Raw genomic sequence first — 14,907 nt, 5'->3', positions numbered from 1 at the left:
GTAAGGCGGATGTGGACAGACAGGAACTCTCTTTCCAGCCAAAAAAATAGCGAATCAACAGTGAGGTATTGCACGGAGAGCTGTATTGATGAAGAAGGAAGCCTTTGGCCCATTTTTCTCCTCTCTTTCTTCGTGCATCGTTTCCCAAATATTGCAGTACGCCCTTGTAAAACTCGGCGTTCACAGTCGCTCCCCTTGGAACGAACTATGATCACACTATGCCCTCAATATCGAAAAGAAACCCAACGAACATGACTTTGATATTTAATTTTGGCTGACGTGCCTTTTTATTGTGAACCGTAAATTTTGGTTTCAGGATAATACCAATAGACCAGCTATAATTTTGGACATTACGTCCAGATACGAATGCAGACGACCCTTCAAGTCTGTGCAAAATGACACACAATTTTCCTTCTGTTCATCACTCAAAAATCGGGGAACAAATTTTGCACTCACTCGTCTCATTTGCAAATTATCGGACCCGTGCAAGGCGCTAGTTTCTTCGGTAAGCTCTTAAATAGTTATTCAACTGTTTGAACCGACAATTTTTGCTACTTTTTGTGCGTTTTTTCTGTCTGAGGTTAATCTAGGTCCCGAACGGTCTTCCTCTTGTACCGACTCATTTCCACTTTTAAAATCGCTCATCCTACTTGTAAACAGAGTTACAGCATTACTGCCATAAATCAGTTTCAACATTTCATTAGTTTCTTTAGCACTCTTTTGCAACTTGAAATGTAACTTAATGTTAACGCGTTGTTCGAAATCCAAGATGCGCGACAGACACAGAATTCACAATCTCATTCGAGGATCTCTGGACATTGTGTGTCAGAACGCGTTCCAGCTTGCCGCTGCCTGTTTCAGCGGATCAGGCTGTCGGCAAATTACGTCAAATGGTTGTAGCGTCAGCAGTTACTGCTAAGAAATTTTGTTCGCCGTATTTTTCGATCATACCTCGTAGCTTCCTGCGGACATAGTTTGTAGTTAGGTGTTACAGATTGTTCAAGTTTTAATAAATTGATCTAGTATTTCGTGTATGTTGCAGTATCCACTCCACCTCTTCCAGAAGTAAGTCTAGGCTTGCTAGAACCCATTACAGTGCCGACTCAAATACCTTTAATGTACTTTAGTTCGGCGCTATAGTTCCTATTTGAGATTTCAAAGTTGACCTCCCCCTTCTGCACCTTCGCTGTCGGGCCGAGGGTCGAGTTTGGTCCCGCTGAATGTCCCCTTTCAAGACGAAAATCTTTTGCACTACTTGACAATTGCTAAATACCAGAGACAGTGTTTGACAAGAATAATCACAGGGAATGATGGACGAAATGAAACTCAGCAGATACGTAATAGAGGTTGAGCGCTGTATTTATAATGAAGAATGGTACATATTTCACCTGATGGGAAAGCAGAATAACAGAAACAAATAACTTTCAAGTCAGACTCCCAACATAAAGGTCAATATCGGACTCTCAGTGGGGAATATGCCCTACACGGGCACTAATGCACATTTTCCACCTGTTATTCGTGCTGATTACCACATTGTTGAGGAGTCCTTAGGAGATATTGTCCCAGTCCTCTCTCAGAGCCGTTTTCAGTTCTTGCACTGTTGGGGCAGAGGTTTCGTTGAGAGACACGCCTGCCAAGAGAATCCCAGGTATCCTCTATAGGGCTTGGGTCAGGAGAGTAACTGGGCCATTCCATATGTTGAATATCTTCAGTTTCCAGAGTGTCTGACACCTCAATGTTACTGTGTTGGTGGGCACTGTGGAGGAAGTAAACTGGAAGTCGGGACCTATTACACCCCTAAACAGACGGACTTGGACCAGAATAACCTCCATGTAATACCGCTGTGCTGTGACGGCAAAGATAAGCAGCGGTATTTGGCCTTTGTGCAGAATGCCTGCACACACCGTGACACACAGGCTGTACCAAAGACTTTCATGAATATTCCGTGATGTGTAAAGTGTTCCTGTCTCTCTCTACACTAACTGGTGACCAGAATCACTTGCCACGGTGAAGCGAAATTCGTCGGAGAACATCACTCTGGACCACTGTTGCTGACCCAAATTAACATGCGCCTTACACAAACGGACGATGGCATGGTTGAAGTGGTATGCATTTTACAGACTTCTGAGCATACAAAACCATGCTGATTTAATCGCTACGAAATGGTTCTGGCGGAGATATGCGTTCCAGTATTGGTTGCAAGGTTTGCAACGATCTGTCTGAAGGTGGAAGGACTGTTTCTTTTCGCCACTAGTGGTATGTATCGATTCTCTTGCAGTGTGATAGTCCGCCTACCAGCAGCGGCATGTTTTCGCATTGCATTTTCACCATTAACGGCTTTTTCCCAATCCCGAGATGACAGTTTTGGACACATCCATGACCGTGGCCACAGTAGTGACACTTTGACTGCCTTTTTAGCCGTCCAGCACAACACCCTTCGTTCAACACTATACTGCGTGAACTGTGGAATGCTAAGAGGATTCATCCACTGGCTTCGCTGCATTAATAAGTCCCCCCATCTATATATTTTTTTGCTAACATTGGTTGGGTGTTGTAAAGCGAATTGACGGCCGTTCAGTAGCAAATGACTATTGTTTCTTAGCAAGTGTCAGCAGTTCCTTAGCAGCTGCCGAGAATTCTTCCGGGTTGTATGACCGTGGTCCATGGAACTCTTCTATTACTGACGTTTCGTCCAAAGCTACGTTGGACATCTTCGGAGGTGCTCCTGGTTGCCGACAAGATTCAGCACAACCAGGAGCACCTCTGAAGATGTCCAGCGTAGCTTTGGACGAAACGTCAGTGATAGAAGAGTTCCATGGACCACAGTCTTACAACCCGGAAGAATTCTCGGCAGCTGAAACATCCGGTCGTGAAGGCCTTCACTGTACCTTCCGTAACAGTTGTAAAGTAGTGTACAGTGAGGCAGTATGGCGTACACGAGAATAAAAAAGGGCAGTGCACTAGCGGAGCCGTCATATGTACTCAGGAGATTCATGTGAAAAGGTTTCTGACATGATTACGGCCGCACGACGGATTAACAGCCTCTCAATGCGGAATGGTAATTGGAGCTAGACACATGGGGCACTCCATTAGCGAAATCAGTTCAAATGGTTCAAATGGCTCTGAGCACTATGGGACTTAACTTCTGAGGTCATCAGTCCCCTATAACTTAGAACTACTTACACCTAACTAACCTAAGGACACCACACACATCCATGCCCGAGGCAGGATTCGAACCTGCGACCGTAGCGGTCGCGCAGTTCCAGACTGTAGCGCCTAGAACCGCTCGGCCACTCCGGCCGGCTGGGAAATCAGTATTTTGGGATCCACAGTGCCTGGGGTATGCCGAGAACACCAAATTTCGGGCATTACATCTTTCCACGGACAATGCAGTGGCGATGGCCTTCACTTAATGACCGAGAGACACGGCATTTGCTTAAAGTTCTCAGTGCCGACATACAAGCAACAATACATTACATAACTGTAGAAATGAGAGACGTACGACAGTCGTATGCGTTAGGACAGTGCGGAGGAATTTGACGTTAATGGGCTGTGGCAGCAGACGACCGAAGTGAGTGCCTTTTTTTGTAGCAGCACGACTTCGCCTGCAGCGTCTTTCCTGGGCTCGTGACCATATTGGTTGGATCATAGACGACTGGAAAACCGTGGCCTGGTCACATGAGTCCCGATTTCAGCTGGTAAGAGCTGATGGTAGGGTTCGAGTGTGGCAGAAACTCTATGGAGCCATGGACCCCAGTTGTTAACAAGGCACCGTGTAAGCTGGTGGTGGGTACATAATGATGTGGGCTGTGTTTACATGGCCCAACTGAACCGATAACTGACTGGCCACTTGGACACCTTCTGCAGCCATTCATGAACTTCACGTTCCCAGACAACAATGGAATTGTAACCGGGCCACAATTGTTCACGATTGGTCTGAAGATCGTCCTGGATGGTACAGGTGAATGATTTGGCCGCCCGACGTGAATCGTAACGAACATTTTCAGGACAACCGAGAAGTCCGTTTCTGCACAAAATCCTCCACTGGCAGCACTGTCGCAGTTATGCACGGCTTTAGAGGCAGCATGGTTCAATATTTCTGCAGAGGACTTCCAACGACTTGTTGAGTCCACGCCAGGTCGAGTTTCTGCAGTACGAGGGTCTCTCCAAAAGAAATGCGCGGTATTTTTGTAAAAATACAGTTTTCATTCTGCATGTGTGAAAGTCTTACAGTGTGTAGATACATCCTTCCCGCTTGTTTTCAAACTTAGTTCAACCTCTTCCCGCGAGTGGCGCCGTCACAGCATGTCTTCAACAGGGCTGCTACACTTGAAGTTCGTCAGAAGCAACGTTATGTCATTCCTGTGCTGTGAAAACGAGACAGTTGGAAACATCCACAAGAGGGTCAAAAAGGTGTACGGAGATGCTGCTGTCGATCGCAGTACAGTTAGTCGGTGGGCAAGGAGGTTACGTGATGAAAGCGGGCACGGCAGCATTGAGGATTGTCCTCGCAGCCGCAGGCCTCGTACTGCACACACTCCAGACAATGTGCAGTGAGTTAACGAATTGGTGACTGCTGACAGACGCATCACAGTGAACGAATTGTCACGCTACGTTGGGATAGGGGAAGGATGTGTTTGCAGAATACTGAAAGTGTTGGCGTTAAAAAAGGTTTGTGCCAGGTGGGTTCCCAGGATGTTGACAGTGCCTCACAAAGAAACAAGAAAAACGGTATGCAGCGAACTTTTGGAACAGTACAAGAACGGCGGAGATGAATTTCTTGGAAGAACTGTGACAGTTGATGAAACATGGCACCATCATTTTTCACCAGAAACGAAGAGGCAATCAATGGAGTGGCATCATGCAAATGCATCCATGAAAAAAAAATTCAAAACCACGCCTCCTGCTGGAAAAGTTATGGCTACGGTGTTTTTCGATTCCGAAGGACTCTTGCTTGTGGACATCATGCCAAGTGGAACCACCATCAATTCTGATGCATATGTGACGACACTGAAGAAACTTCAAGCTCGACTGAGTCTTGATAGAAGAGATAGAGAAGATCCAACGGAGAGCAGCGCGCTTCGTTACAGGATCATTTAGTAATCGTGAAAGCGTTACGGAGATGATAGATAAACTCCAGTGGAAGACTCTGCAGGAGAGATGCTCAGTAGCTCGGTACGGGTTTTGTTGAACTTTCGAGAACATACTTTCACAGAGGAGTCAAGCAGTATATTGCTCCCTCCTACGTATATCTCGCGAAGAGACCATGAGGATAAAATCAGAGATATGAGAGCCCACACAGAGGCATACCGACAGTCCTTTCCACGAACAATACGAGACTGGAATAGAAGGGAGAACCGATAGAGGTACTCAAGGTACCCTCCGCCACACACCGTCTGGTGGCTTGCGGAGTATGGATGTAGATGTTCGACCACATCGGCAAAAGCAGGATGTTTTGCTGTTGCACGACAATGCACGGCCACATGTCAGTCAAAAAACCATAGAAGCAATCAAAAAACTCGGATGGACAAAACTGAAACACCCGCCTTACAGTCCTGACCTGGCTCCATGCGACTATCATCTCTCTGGGAACCTGAAAGACTCTCTTCGTGGAACAAGGTTTGAAGATGGTGACTCCCTTGTGCACGCTGCCAAACAGTGGCTGCAACAGGCTGGTCCAGAATTTTACTGTGCGGGTATACAGGCGCTGATTTCAAGATGGCGTAAGGGTGTTGAGAGGGATGGAAACTATGTGGAGAAATGAAAATATTGTTCCTAAAGGATGTATCTACACACTGTAAAACATTCAAATATGTAGAATAAAAGATGGATTAAAAAAATAGTGTGTATTTCTTTTGGAGTGAGCCTCGTTGTTGTTGTTGTGGTCTTCAGTCCTGAGACTGGTTTGATGCAGCTCTCCATGCTACTCTATCCTGTGCAAGCTTCTTCATCTCCCAGTACCTACTGCAACCTACATCCTTCTGAATCTACTTAGTGTATTCATCTCTTGGTCTCCCTCTTCGATTTTTACCCTCCACGCTGCCCTCCAATGCTAAATTTGTGATCCCTTGATGCCTCAGAACATGTCCTACCAACCGATCCCTTCTTCTTGTCAAGTTGTGCCACAAACTCCTCTTCTCGCCAATTCTATTCAATACCTCCTCATTAGTTATGTGATGTACCCATCTAATTTTCAGCATTCTTCTGTAGTACCACATTTCGAAAGCTTATATTCTCTTCTTGTCTAAACTATTTATCTTCCACGTTTCACTTCCATACATGGCTACACTCCATACAAATACTTTCAGAAACGACTTCCTGACATTTAAATCTGTACTCGATGTTAACAAATTTTTCTTCTTCAGAAACCCTTTCCTTGCCGTTGCCAGTCTACATTTTATATCCTCTCTATTTCGACTGTCATCAGTTATTTTGCTCCCCAAATAGCAAAACTCCTTTACTACGTTGTCTCATTTCCTAATCTAATTCCCTCAGCATCACCCGAGTTATCTCGACTACATTCCATTATCCTCCTTTTGCTTTTGTTGATGTTCATCTTATACCCTCCTTTCAAGACCCTGTCCATTCAACTGCTCTTCCAAGTCCTTTGCTGTCTCTGACAGAATTACAATGTCATCATCGAATCTCAAAGTTTTTATTTCTTCTCCATGGATTTTGATACCTACTCCTAACTTTTCTTTTGTTTCCTTTACTGCTTCCTCGATATACAGATTGAATAACATCGGGGATAGGCTACAACCCCGTCTCACTCCCTTCCCAACCACTGCTTCCCTTTCATGCCCCTCGACCCTTATAACTGCCACGTGATTTCTGTACAAATTGTAAATAGCCTTTCGCTCCCTGTATTTTACCCCTGCCACCTTCAGAATTTGAAAGAGAGTATTCCAGTCAACATTGTCAAAAGCTTTCTCTAAGTCTACAAATGCAAGAAACGTAGGTTTGTCTTTCCTTAATCTAGTTTCTAAGGTAAGTCGTTGGTTCCGTATTGCCTCACGTGTTCCAACATTTCTACGGAATACAAACTGATTTTCCCCGATGTCGGCTTCTACCAGTTTTTCTATTCGTCTGTAAAGAATTCACTTTAGTATTTTGCAGCTGTGACTTATTAAACTGATAGTTCGGTAATTTTCACATCTGCCAACACCTGCTTTCTTTGGGATTGACTATCGTATCTTTGGGAAACTGAAAGACTCTCTTCGTGGAACAAGGCTTGAAGATGATGACTCCCTTGTGCACGCTGCCAAACAGTGGCACCGACAGGTTGGTCCAGAATTTTACTGTGCGGTTATACAGGTGCTGGTTCCAAGATGGCGTAAGGCAGTTGAGAGGAATGGAAATTATGTGGAGAAATGAAAATATTGTTCCTAAAAGATGTACCTACACACTGTAAAACTTTCAAACATCTATAATAATAGATGTATTTTTAAAAAAATGGTGTGCATTTCTTTTGGAGTGACCCTTATACACACCTGGAAATGGAAAAAAGTACACATTGACACCGGTGTGTCAGACCCACCATACTTGCTCCGGACACTGCGAGAGGGCTGTACAAGCAATGATCACACGCACGGCACAGCGGACACACCAGGAACCGCGGTGTTGGCCGTCGAATGGCGCTAGATGCGCAGCATTTGTGCACCGCCGCCGTCAGTGTCAGCCAGTTTGCCGTGGCATACGGAGCTCCATCGCAGTCTTTAACACTGGTAGCATGCCGCGACAGCGTGGACGTGAACCGTATGTGCAGTTGACGGACTTTGAGCGAGGGCGTATAGTGGGCATGCGGGAGGCCGGGTGGACGTACCGCCGAATTGCTCAACACGTGGGGCGTGAGGTTTCCACAGTACATCGATGTTGTCGCCAGTGGTCGGCGGAAGGTGCACGTGCCCGTCGACCTGGGACCGGACCGCAGCGACGCACGGATGCACGCCAAGACCGTAGGATCCTACGCAGTGCGGTAGGGGACCGCACCGCCACTTCCCAGCAAATTAGGGACACTGTTGCTCCTGGGGTATCGGCGAGGACCATTCGCAACCGTCTCCATGAAGCTGGGCTACGGTCCCGCACACCGTTAGGCCGTCTTCCGCTCACGCCCCAACATCGTGCAGCCCGCCTCCAGTGGTGTCGCGACAGGCGTGAATGGAGGGACGAATGGAGACGTGTCGTCTTCAGCGATGAGAGTCGCTTCTGATTTGGTGCCAATGATGGTCGTATGCGTGTTTGGCGCCGTGCAGGTGAGCGCCACAATCAGGACTGCATACGACCGAGGCACACAGGGCCAACACCCGGCATCATGGTGTGGGGAGCGATCTCCTACACTGGCCGTACACCACTGGTGATCGTCGAGGGGACACTGAATAGTGCACGGTACATCCAAACCGTCATCGAACCCATCGTTCTACCATTCCCAGACCGGCAAGGGAACTTGCTGTTCCAACAGGACAATGCACGTCCGCATGTATCCCGTGCCACCCAACGTGCTCTAGAAGGTGTAAGTCAACTACCCTGGCCAGCAAGATCTCCGGATCTGTCCCCCATTGAGCATGTTTGGGACTGGATGAAGCGTCGTCTCACGCGGTCTGCACGTCCAGCACGAACGCTGGTCCAACTGAGGCGCCAGGTGGAAATGGCATGGCAAGCCGTTCCACAGGACTACATCCAGCATCTCTACGATCGTCTCCATGGGAGAATAGCAGCCTGCATTGCTGCGAAAGGTGGATATACACTGTACTAGTGCCGACATTGTGCATGCTCTGTTGCCTGTGTCTATGTGCCTGTGGTTCTGCCAGTGTGATCATGTGATGTATCTGACCCCAGGAATGTGTCAATAAAGTTTCCCCTTCCTGGGACAATGAATTCACGGCGTTCTTACTTCAATTTCCAGGAGTTTATATGTCCAGCAAAATGAGGTCCGAAACGATACATGGAGGTACAATCTCAGTTAATTATGACCTTTTTTGAATCTGATTTATAGTTCTCCAGATATTTCAAAAACAATTTTAAATACTCAACCACGTGTGCAGGGAACCCCATGCGCTTTTTTCCAGTCGCGATAGGCGGCCAGTGTGGCCGAGCGGTCCTAGGCGCTTCAGTCTGGAACCGTGTGACCGCTACAGTCGCAGGTTCGAATCCTTCCTCGGGCTTGGATGTGTGTGGTGTCCTTAGGTTAGTTAGGTTTAAGTAGTTCTAAGTTCTAGGGGACTGATCACCTCATAGTGCCCGTAGTGCCCAGAGCCATTTCAACCATTTGAACCAGTCGCGATAACTGAAAGGTCCCCCTCCATGGTCTCCCCCTCCCAGAAGAAAGAAGAGGCGTTAGTGGGTACTGACTGCGGCTCCAGAAGGACGGCGAGAAGGCCCCAGAGCAGGGGAACAGCGCCGCGATGCTGTCCGCTGCGGCACCCTGCAGCTCAGCCGCCAGCATGGTGAGCTCGAGGGCGAGGAACTTGTGCGAGGCGTTGCCTCCGCCGGGCAGCTGGAGGCGCGCCAGCAGCTGCACCACCATCTGCGTGCCCCAGCCCGCCACCAGCACAGACGCCACCTGCACGGGCTCCATGTACGGCCACACCCTGTCCAGCAGCCTCTGCAACACACCGTGCACCATGGGCTGTCGGATGGATTGTTTGGGGGAGGAGACCAGACAGCGACATCATCGGTCTCATCGGATTGGGGAAGGACAGGGAAGGAAGTCGGCCGTGCTCTTTCAAAGCAACCATCCTGGCATTTGCCTGGAGTGATTTAGGGAAATCACGGATGTTATAACCAGGAATAACACAATAACCTCGTCAGTCTGGTTTATTAAATCACAAATCACTTTTTAACAATTATGTTAGCCAAGTGTCTACCCAGGCTCACACTCAGAAGTAATGCATAATTAAAGTTTGGTTATACCAATGTCCAAATGTGCATAGTGGGGTGCACGTCCCGTAATTATTCCCAAGTCCAGTGAAGTTCGTTAGATTTCCGCCGAGCAGCCAGGTAACCTCGAGTGGTGTGGGGAGTCATCCACAAGCAGCTGGAACACGGTGTACTGCACTTCCCGATGAGAACTGTCGTTTGCGGCGGCGGCCGGGTTTATATAAGGCTTGCTAGTTAATGGAGCCGTCGGCTGGGGCGCTGTTTTCCAGGGAAAACCAATCGCAATGTTTCCTGGCGTAGCCAGTTGCTGTGTGCTGACAAACGCGCGCGCGCGAAGGCGGCCAGCGATGGTAGCCGCGAGCCGCCCGGAGAAGTGCGGCCAGCGATGTATTTGGCGGCCGCGTACTGGAGCGCGTTGTTCGGTGTTTGTTAGAAGTGGTGTACACAAATCCGGATGGCTGGACCCGGGATGGAACCGTCGTCCTCCCGAATGCGAGTCCAGTGTGCTAGCCGCAGCACCACCTCGCTCTGTCCCATGGGCTGTGACAATCTTGTATGGTAGGTGCTCTCCAGTATGTAAGTACATGGTGGACAAAATTAAAAGGCGGGTAACATTTACCCTAATGATGTGGGGAAATACTGGAGAGAAATAAATGAAAATAGGTATGGATGTGGTTTATTGTATGACAGTCATTTGTACAAAACAACAGTTCAAATGCTATTGGTTAGCATGAGTAATGGTTAAGAGTCCAGTGCGGTTCATACGACAGGTTGCAAAATACACTACTGGCCATTAAAATTGCTACACCAAGAAGAAATGCAGATGATAAACGGGTATTCATTAGACAAATATATTATACTAGAACTGACATGTGATTACATTTTCACGCAATTTGGTCGCATAGATCCTGAGAAATCAATACCCAGAACAACCACCTCTGGCCGTAATAACGGCCTTGATACGCCTGGGCATTGAGTCAAACAGATCTCGGATGGCGTGTACAGGTACAACTGCCCATGCAGCTTCAACACGATACCACGGCTCATCAAAAGAGTAGTGGCTGGCGTATTGTGACGAGCCAGTTGCTCGGCCACCATTGACCAGACGTTTTCAGCTGGTGACAGATCTGGAGAATGTGCTGGCCAGGGCAGCAGTCAAACATTTTCTGCCCGCATCTCGTGGTCGTGCGGTAGCGTTCTCGCTTCCCAAGCCCGGGTTCCCGGGTTCGATTCCCGGCGGGGTGACGGATTTTCTATGCCTCGTGATGGCTGGGTGTTGTGTGCTGTCCTTAGGTTAGTTAGGTTTAAGTAGTTCTAAGTTCTAGGGGACTGATGACCATAGATGTTAAGTCCCATAGTGCTCAGAGCCATTTGAATTTGAACATTTTCTGTATCCAGAAAGGCCCGTACAGGACCTGCAACATGCGGTCTTGTATTATTCTGCTGAAATGTAGGGTTTCGCAGGGATCGAATGAAGGGTAGAGCAACGGGTCGTAACACATCTGAAATGTAACGTCCACTGTTCAAAGCGCCGTCAATGAGACCAAGAGGTGACCGAGACGTGTAACCAATGGCACCCCATACCATCACACCGGGTGATACGCCAGTATGGCGATGACGGATACACGCTTCGAATGTCGCCAAACACGGATGGACCGGCCGTTGGTGGCCGAGCGGTTCTAGGCGCTTCAGTCTGGAACCGCGCGACCGCTATGGTCGCAGGTTCGAATCCTGCCTCGGGGATGGATGTGTGTGATGGCCTTAGGTTAGTTAGGTTTACGTAGTTCTAAGTTCTAGGGACTGATGACCTGAGATGTTAAGTCCCATAGCGCTCAGAGCCAAACACGTATGCGACCATCATGATGCTGTAAACAGAACCTGGATTCATCCGAAAAAATGACGCTCTGCCATTCGTGCACCCAGGTTCGTCGCTGAGTACGCCATCGCAGGCACTCCTGTCTGTGATGCAGCGTCAAGGGTAACTGCACCCATGGTCTCCGAGCTGATGGTCCATGCTGCTGCAAACGTCGTCGAACTGTTCGTGCAGATGGTTGTTGTCTTGCAAACGTCCCCATTTGTTGACTCGGGGACCGAGACGTGGCTGCACGATCAGTTACAGCCATGCGGTTAAGATGCCTGTCATCTCGACTGCTAGTGATACGAGGCCGTTGGGATCCAGCACAGCGTTCAGTATTGCCCTCCCGAACCCATCGATTCCATATTCTGCTAACAGTCATTGGATCTCGACCAACGCGAGAAGCAATGTCGCGATACGATAAACTGCAATCACGTTAGGCTACAATCCGACCTTTATGAAAGTCGGAAACGTGATGCTACGCATTTCTCCTCCTTACACGAGGCACCACAACAACGTTTCACCTGGCAACGCCGGTCAACTGCTGTTAGTGTATGGGAAATCGGTTGGGAACGTTCCTCACGTCAGCACGTTGTAGGTGTCGCCACCGACGGCAACCTTGTGTGAATGCTCTGAAAAGCTAATCATTTGCATATCACAGCATCTTTTTTCTATCGGTTAAATTTCGTGTCTGTAGCACGTCATCTTCGTGGTGTAGCAATTTTAATGGCCAGTAGTGTAACTGTGAGAACGTGGCTAGTATGGTGTGTGGTCGCCTGAGACAGACACACAGCATGCACTACAAATGGCCATACTGTTAACAAGCGAGTTCAGGAGTGCCTGTGGAAGTCGCACCCACTCCTCCTCTAGAGCTGAATGGTTTTGCGTTGAGTGCGGCATGTTGCAATTCAAAGAGCATCCCAAGCATGTTCAATAGGGTCAGGTCAGGTGACTTAGTCAGCCAAGTCATAAGGTGAATGTCCCCACTCTGCAGATATTCATTAACCACTTGGGCTCTATCTGGTCTTGTCGTTCAACCATAAAAATGAACTGAGGCTCACAGCACCACTGAAAGGTCACACATGACGCTCTAGGATCATACGGTGAATGTCCCCACTTTGCAGATATTCAGTAACCACTTGGGCTCTATCTGGTCTTGTTGATAATCCACAAAAATGAACTGAATCCAACAGCACCACTGAAAGGTCACGCGTAATCCTCTAGGATCTCTCGCCTGGACCTCTGAGCATTCAGAGAACTAACACATGTAGTGGTGTGCGGTTATCATGCACGATCCCTGCCAAATCAGCACATCACCAGCACCATATGTGTTCCTTTGCTTGATGTTGCAGGGATGGCATCGTGTCTGAAATTCCCTCCATATGAAGACTCGCGCAGAATCAACTTATAAACTATCTGGACTCAGCCATAAAGGGAACATTAGCCCACTGAAGCTGTGTCCAATGCCTGTGTTGTATTCACCATTGTAAATGCTCTCTTTTGTGCGAGGGTGTGAGTACGATGGACATGGCTGGCTTTCTGGTGTACGGCCCTGTCTAAATATGGAGCCTTCGGGCAACTATCTTCCTGGTTACTGTGGCAGCAGCAGGGTCGCAAGAGATTTGTGTGGCTGAAGTCCTCCTCCGGCACTTCGCTGAGAGCACGAAATTCCAGTCGCCATTGGCTGTTGTGGCTCTCGGGCACCGTTATCCTGGTCTTCTGGTGACTGCCGCACTGATTTTAAACTGTTTCCACAAACTCGAGACAAAACTTGGTGTTACATCCAGTTCTCTTGCAACCTGAGCTCGGGACTGCCCTGCCTCAATCTTTCGATGATTCACCATTTTATACCGTCGTTTAAGTAATCTAGCGCACTCATTTCACCTAAACAAACAGAAAGAAAATTACATTATTCACGGAAGGCAATAACAATCTCTACTGTACTGCAGAGCGGGCGTAGGCTGTAGCTACATAGACTTTCATACCTCCTGCTGGCGTTGGATTGCCCACACCAATATGTAACCTTATCTAAACAATTTCAGACCCACACTGTTTTCATATGACACCCACAGTCCCAGTTTTGTGAGTTTTTTTTCGGAGAAATGCGGGAAAATGTTACCCAGCTCTTAATTTTGTCTACCAGTGTATTTGTTAAAAGACGCTTTGTTGTACAACATGAGCTGTATGTAAAAATATTTATTTGCCAGACCAGTATTCGGGTACACAGCTTATCGTCAGTGGCCACTGATACAGCAGACAAACAACTAAATTAAACCAGAAAATAATCTCCAACGACGGAACAATGTCATCGCTACCAAATTTGGCAATTTCAACAATGTAGTTCCTTTGGACAAATGAGGTAGCACAAGTTTCGTGAGTTTACATTATTGTTTGGGGTTACTTACGATTTCCAATATTGCTAGTCCATGTATACGGCCATGGAGATGTATTCATTCGGTCTCCATATTCCAGCTGGCCTATTTCTGACGTTTTGCCCCCACATTTATTACAGCACAGCACTTGCACTTTTCATTGTGTGATCAACGTGTGAGTGTTTACAGTGTGTAGTGTTGCGAGCTGTCGTTGGGTGTCTATCTTTTGTCTTTTGTTTGTGTAGAGTGTAATATTTTTCGTTTGCTTTGTGTATGTGCAATTTTTTAATGTGTGTTTTACTTTCTTCATGTAAGTTGATATTCATGTGTGTGTATATGGAGAGGTGTGTGTGTGTGTGTGTGTGTGTGTGTGTGTGTGTGTGTGTGTGTGTGTGTGTTTGAGAGAGAGAGATAGGGGAGATAGGGTGGGAAGAGGAAGATTCATCAATTATTTATTACACACACACACAATTATCCACTCAAATAAGGAATAACACATCCACACATTTAAAAAAAGCAATCTTACAAATAATGACGTATTCACACACACACGCACACACATACACACACACACAAATGAGAACTATTAAGCCACACACGTTACACAAACAAAAGACGAGAGATAAACACACAGCGACAGCTGACAACACTAAACACTGTAAACACTCACATGAAAAGTGCAAGAGATACACTGTAATAAATGTGGAGGAAAAACGCCAGAAATCGGCCAGCTGGAATATGGATACCAAATGAATACATCTCCATGACCGCACACACGGACTAGCAACAATGGAAATCGTAACA

General features: G+C 47.4%; 1 protein-coding gene across 1 annotated transcript in view; it reads right to left on the bottom strand.

Moving 5' to 3' along the window:
* LOC124551250 (organic solute transporter subunit alpha-like) overlaps positions 1-14,907 on the bottom strand; it is an 85,500-nt gene that overhangs the window by 7,150 nt on the left and 63,443 nt on the right. Inside the window, exon 6 of the mRNA XM_047126246.1 lies at positions 9,349-9,601. Coding sequence (XP_046982202.1) covers positions 9,349-9,601 — 253 coding nt within the window. The remainder of the gene's footprint in view (positions 1-9,348; positions 9,602-14,907) is intronic.

This window comes from Schistocerca americana, chromosome 9 (genome assembly GCF_021461395.2).
Source record: "Schistocerca americana isolate TAMUIC-IGC-003095 chromosome 9, iqSchAmer2.1, whole genome shotgun sequence".
Classification (NCBI taxonomy): Eukaryota; Metazoa; Arthropoda; class Insecta; order Orthoptera; family Acrididae; genus Schistocerca; species Schistocerca americana.
This window is presented reverse-complemented; position numbering and strand designations above follow the sequence as displayed.